Source organism: Nanorana parkeri, unplaced genomic scaffold, assembly GCF_000935625.1.
Source record: "Nanorana parkeri isolate BGI_ZX_2015 unplaced genomic scaffold, ASM93562v1 scaffold112, whole genome shotgun sequence".
In the NCBI taxonomy this organism is placed as follows: domain Eukaryota; kingdom Metazoa; phylum Chordata; class Amphibia; order Anura; family Dicroglossidae; genus Nanorana; species Nanorana parkeri.
Window position 1 is genome coordinate 1,906,449 of NW_017306380.1, and position 6,572 is coordinate 1,913,020.

General features: G+C 43.0%; 1 protein-coding gene across 1 annotated transcript in view; it reads left to right on the forward strand.

The window, feature by feature from the left end:
- The window catches only part of TANC1 (tetratricopeptide repeat, ankyrin repeat and coiled-coil containing 1), a 93,132-nt gene that overhangs the window by 73,086 nt on the left and 13,474 nt on the right, over positions 1 to 6,572 (forward strand). Inside the window, exon 16 of the mRNA XM_018553164.1 lies at positions 3,315 to 3,448. Within this exon, the coding sequence (XP_018408666.1) occupies positions 3,315 to 3,448 (134 nt within the window). The remainder of the gene's footprint in view (positions 1 to 3,314; positions 3,449 to 6,572) is intronic.

A 6,572-nucleotide genomic window follows, 5' to 3' on the forward strand; every position in this document is an offset into this window, starting at 1 on the left:
ATATACGAGGTGTTGTGTGTTGTGTTTGTGCCCCCCCCCCCCCCCATTGCCTAGAATTTCAATGTCGTTAATGCTTAATGTAATTTCATCGATATCTGTTAATGTTTGGAAAAACATGTTTTCATGTATAATGTGAATTATTTATGTACCAAACACCCCCCACTCCCCCCTGGCGGCCTTCTGTGGCCTCAAACATTACCACAGTATATGGTAGTGATGTCGGGGCGGTGGAAGGAACTTAAAAACACAATAGGGGACCAGGCATCTGTCACACCCTAAGGTGTCCTATGCAGAAGTTTTTTCAGGCAGCTGTTGAAGATAGAAAATGGTAGAAAAGGGTGCAGGACAGGTATGAATGAAAAGACTTATTTTCCATGCAGCATTTCACTATAGCACACTGGTGACAGGGTCACTTTAGTTGGCCGATTGCATGTATAGGCTTTGCAGTGCTTCACGATTGTTGGGCTTTACAGCTCCTTCTCACTATGCAAGTCTATAAGTCAGTTGACTGACAACTATGCATTAACTGAGTTGATGATACATTTGAACACTGCAATAATAACAACATATGGACTGATAGGGAGGACAGTATGCTTTGCCTATAAGTGTAAGTTTTCACTTAATCATTTGCAGCATCAGAAATGCAAAACTAAAGAGAGAGCCCTTGGTAAAAAGAGAAGTGATGGATACTGTCATAGCAATGTAAAGTGAGGAAATGAGTCACTACATTCATGACAGACATGACATGAAATATGCTTTGCTCCCCTTTGCCAGTCTAAGAGAATTTCATATCCATGTAGGCGGGACCAGAGTAGGCACAGAAGGCACATGCCCTTGATCAGCAGAGCCAGCTTTTCCTAGACGAGTTGTAGTTAGAATTGTTTGCCATCATCAGTAGATCTACAGTCATCTCTTATAACCATGTGTGCACATTGTCACAATGGTGACAAAATATTCTTAGACCGTATTTCAAAGAAGATTAGGACCAGGCAAATAAGAAAATGTTCTTAAAATGCAAATATGGCCCTAAATGTGGGTGTAGGTAGATACATAGGGCAGTGCTGGGACAAGGTCCTTTAAAACGCAAGACAAAAAGGCCAAAGTGCCTCCATCAACCTCCATGAACTGTGAACTACTTCAGTAGCAGAGGTTGCAGGTCCTGCCCTTTTAGAACCTTCCTCCTGCAGATTCACCTTAGGGGGATCTGCAGGAGGAGGGGCCTACCCCTGAGCTCTGCCCTGATATAAAAGTAACCTTTTATTTTTTGCTTAAATATCCTTATGTTCATTAGAAATTCTGAGATACAAGGATTGCATAGATAAATTCTTTAATAAAAAGCTGGGCAGCCCAAAGCAACCACTTAAATTTCAGTTTTCAACGCTTTCACTGGTCATGCCAATACATGCTGACTTTTGATTGGTTGGTGCACGCCACTGCCTCTTCCCTATTAATAAATGAAACCCAGAGAGTTCTGGATTTTCTCTTTATTGTAATATTGCCTGCTTTTCCGGATTGTTTAAAGCAAGCTTAAAAATGAATGGCGGGGGGCAAGCTAATCTGCGGACATATAAATAATCTCAAGTCAGACACATTAATGAGACGATTGTCTTTGGCTAACACTCTGTATCATTCATTAAGCTGTACAATGACACCATAAAATTCTGAACTCGTACTTGGCACAATGGTCGGTCTTGTAACTCAGCCAACCGCTAGCTAAATGGCTTCTCACTGCTTTTGTGATGGTTTGCTTTAGAACGGTGCAAGGCAAATGTTTGGCCACAGTGAACGAGGTCTTTGGAAAAAGCAACAGCTCACAGCTGTACCATCTCCAATAAAGGTATTGAAAGGGAAATAGGGCACTAAAAAAGACGCAGTATTCTGGTAAAGGTTCAATATAATGTTTGCTTTAGTTGCTATTAGCTTATACCCCGCAACCTAAGATTATACCCATCAGATATACACTGAGGACTTTGGGGTAGAAATAAAATAACTTGACACAAGTGGGGCAGGCTGTATGTGCAGTAAGGATTCCTGACTCCTCAGCTGCCTCTCATATATACAAGTAGATGTAGGGCTGAGTGTATTCTTCCTGCTTCCCAAGGACAATTGACTTGTGCCAGTTGGTCATCATCTATGTGCCACAATCTATGCACCAATAACTGGTCAACCTTGGCTTTACACTGACAAGACCAGATGCAATAGCTACACAAGCTGCATCGAGGTTGGGTTAGAGAGGCTGCTATAAAGAAAATTATTGGTAAATGGGTTTCTATGATTGAGAGTTTGTCCACTCTGCTGCCTGAGGTGTTTGTGTGACCATATACAGAACTCATCTTAGCCAAGAGCTACTTTAGTATAATTATACAGAATAGTGAAATCTGGCTTGGAGAGTCAAACTATTCTATATATTGTACATTACAAATAAGCATTCTATGCACTAGGGATACACCGATACCTGTTTTTCGGTATCGAGTACCAATATTTTTTTTCCCCAGTACTCGCCGATACCGAATACCAATACCGGAAGTCCCATTGATGAAGCCGGGTGGCATGTAATGACTCGCCGCCCGGCTTCCCTATTAGCCGGGAAGACGTCTCCATGCTCCCCATCAGGAAGCCGTGGGGTGGGTAATGACTCGCTGCTTGGCTTCCTGATTAGCCAGCTTCCCGTCCAATCAGGAAGCCGGGGGGGGCGGCATAAAGCACCACAAATTACTACCACCAGTCTTGGAAAGTTGTGTTAATTAAGGGTAGATATGGTGTCTGTAAGGCTATTTCATTGGTGTTGGCCATAACGTGCCCTCCTCCCCTATATGAATGCAGCTTGTTCCTCTTTCTAAGCTCAGTGGGGGGTTTTTCTCTCAATTCTCATCACATCCCCATATGTGTTCTGTAAGTAAATCACAGCTTTGCAGAAAACCATGTTTAATTCATTCCTATTTGTAATCATTTTAAGCAGAACAAATTATGCTCTTTTCTTTAGCACAGGGGCTTTGCTATATTAAATATTTCATAGAGCCAACACAATCTCCTTTTCAGAATTTATTAAGACTGACATCTCTCGAGTCCCATTATACAAACCACACGGAAAAACAGGCTCGATATTATACCCTTTGGGCATCGGAATGTATGAAACATGCTGAAACTCCCAGGGAAAATCGAATCTACAGTCTTTATCGTCTGTTTTACTGCTATCAGAATGAGTTATTTGTGTACAGTATCATTGCTACGTATGTCTGGCAGTTGGTTGCATACTCGAGTGTAGATATAAATCTGTGACTAGAAGGATTTATAATGACTTATATTTATTCCAGCTCTCACAGCAGCAGCAGGAAGAGGGAAGTTGGAAGTCTGCGAACTACTGCTGGACCATGGAGCCATCTTGTCACGCCTTAATAGACGTGGGATATCTCCCCTCTTCTGTGCAGTGCGCCAAGGGCACTGGCAGGTATGTAGTGTCCAGTCTTACCCTTTTTGCGTAGAAAAACATGGGTACTAATCAAGTTACGTATACACAAGACAAAGTTGTTGCAGGACAAAATTTAGGCACACCCATGCCATGATCTCTCCATGTATGTTGTACTATTAGCTCTGGTCCTCCATACCCCTAATTAGTTTGGTTGCCCTCCGCTGGACTTTTTCCAACTCAAGGACATCTTTTCTGGTCACCAGTACTAAGAAAAGATGTCCTTGAGTTGGGAAAAGTCCAGCGGAGGGCAACCAAACTAATTAGGGGTATGGAGGACCAGAGCTACAAGACGAGGCTACTAAATTTAAACATGTTCACATTAGAGGTGAGGAGATTAAGGGGGGGATATGATCTCCATGTACAAAATGTTCAATGGTGGTAGCAACATTAGCGATAAACTGTTTAAAATTAACTCCATTACAAAAAGGCCACCACCTAAAATTGGTGGAAAAAAAATTCCAGCACAAGGGGCGAAGGGGGTTCTTCACAGTAAGATCAGTTAGGGTCTGGAACTCACTGCCACAGGCGGTGATTTCAGCAAATAATGTGGAATTGTTCAAGAAACTTTTGGATGATTTCTTAAGGGGCCGCAATATACAGGGGTACAGGTACTCCTAGAATAAGATCCTAATAGGTTGGACTTGATGGACTAATGTCTTTATTCAACCTCAAATACTATGTAACTATTCAATGGCTCGCTCCATGTGTTGGATAATAGTGGCATCAGCAGAACACAGAAGATTGTCCTCTCTCTCTTTTTGGGAGACTCGATACATTTTCCTCCTCTATTCTTTCTAATAGGGATAACCCAGCTCTTCCCATAACATGGCTTATATGCTGTCACAATGACCTAAATATAATAAGCTGGGATGTTATGGCTCAGTGACCCCAGAACATTAAGTATTTAGGGCCACAACTAGGTTGTACTGGGAATATTTCACCTAAAGAGTAACTGAACTCTGGAAGCAGGCAAAGGACATATCACCAGTGTTGCCTGTGGTCTCCCTGCAGCTGATTTTTCCCCATTACTGACTTACCATGTCTTGTTCTGTACTGTGTGTCTGTATAGAGGTGGCCATCTTGGTAAAGACAGGGCTTTGCTTCCTCATGTTAGAGCTTCCAGCAGGAGAACAGTGAGCAGCATAGTAGTGACATGACCAAATCTCCTGAGACTACCAGTTAGAGGCCGCAGTGCCTTAACTCTCACCCTGCAGATATACAGCTCTGAGGAAGTCTCCAGACACCTACACATACCAGTGGGAGCACTGCTATTTTTACTGAAAATATTGCAGACAAAAGGTACCAGTGGACTGCTTAGACACAACTAACATTTCTAAATATTCCCTGTAACGTTTCACTTTTTTGAGTTCGGGCCTATTTAATGTGTGGAAAGTGAGTGCCTGGAACACCTTTCGATAATGCAAACCAACCGAAAACCATATTGCACATGAAATGTAGCAAAATATCACTTTTCTCTTATGTAAAAAAGGGCCTCTCTGAGTAGAATTGAGAACTAGTACTGATGGGATAAATGGGAAAAAATCCCCCTTAAAGGGATACCTGTCATAAGAAATTTGCCATTGCTGACCTCCTTCTGAAAATTGTAGTTGTCAATCCAATGGCAATAATACATTTTGAGTTTGTGGCCTGTATCTGGCCTATTCCACCTCAACCTAACCACTCAACCATCACACTCTCAAACAGTTCATCCCCACACAGCTATCTCCTCTTGTATCACTGGTCCCTCCCTCTTAGATTGTAAGCCTTCATGGGCAGGGTCCTCCTTACCAGGACGAGGTCAGCAATGGCCATGAGTAATTCCTTAATAATAGGAATATTTAACATTGTGTTTGTGTGGATGTGTTGCATATGTCTGGTGTTTTAATAATGTTTGATTATTGGTGTTTGTAGGCAAAAGACCACGAAAAATAGTAACAGTCAAATCCTGTTTGATGCTTTTTTCCCCCCCATTCCACACAATGTAACCTGCGTGTCTTATAAAGCTTATAAATAGAAGAAAAGTGAAGTCACAGTTTGCAAACAAGAGTGTCTTGTCACAGTGCTGGGGCTAATGTATTCCAGTTCCCTGAAAACGGGTGAAATAATATTAAGTAACGGAGAGCTGTGACAGTACTGGTTTTGTCCCTGGAAGACACCGCCATACAAATTCTAATGAGATAGTCTGCCGCTTTGTGTCTCTGTGGAGTTCCCCAGCTATTCCTTTTTATATTTCTGCTCTTCTAGTGGAGACGGCTATTCATGACACTTCATAGGACTCCAGGGACAATGCACAGTGCCACCACACAACGCCTACAGCTTCTATAGCTTGAGATGCTGACTTGGCCCCCGCCCAGCTCACAGTAACCATGAACAGCACTGTAGAGGACAGTGCGGTGCACAGAATGTACATGGATGGATAAAGATTGCTTATTTATGATTATTACTAGTAGCATGGATTCATTACACTCGAGTTACAGTCACTGTTTGTTTTATACCATGTTCGCTGTTTTGCAGATTGAGAAATCATTGACTTAGAGCACCCCTACTGGCTTTATGAGGCAGTGCACTCAATGGGTACAGCGTGTGTATTTTGAGTACAAGTTATCTTAATTAAATGTTTTACTTAAAAGAAGATATCAGAACAAAAATGGGAGGGTATGCTGGGACTAGGAAGAAGCTCAGCTGTGTGAGGAGGGCACAGGGAAAATTTCACATTTTAACAGTGTAAGGAATGCCAGGACAGGACTGACAGTGTAAGGACGGCACAGAGAAGAGTATGAAAGTGTGAAGAGGGAACAAAGGGAAGCATGGCAGTGTGAGGAGGGTATAGGGAGCAATATGGCAGCTTGAGAAGGGTACCGGGAACAGCATGGCACTGTGGGGAGAGCACAGGGAGGAGCATGACAGTGTGACGAAGGCACAGGGAGGTGCATGGCAGTGTGATGAGGGCACAGGGAGGAACATGGCAGTGTGATGAGGGCACAGGGAGTAGCATGGCAGTGTGAGCACAGGGAGTAGCATGGCAGTGTGAGCACAGGGAGTAGCATGGCAGTGTGAGCACAGGGAGTAGCATGGCAGTGTGAGCACAGGGAGTAGCATGGCA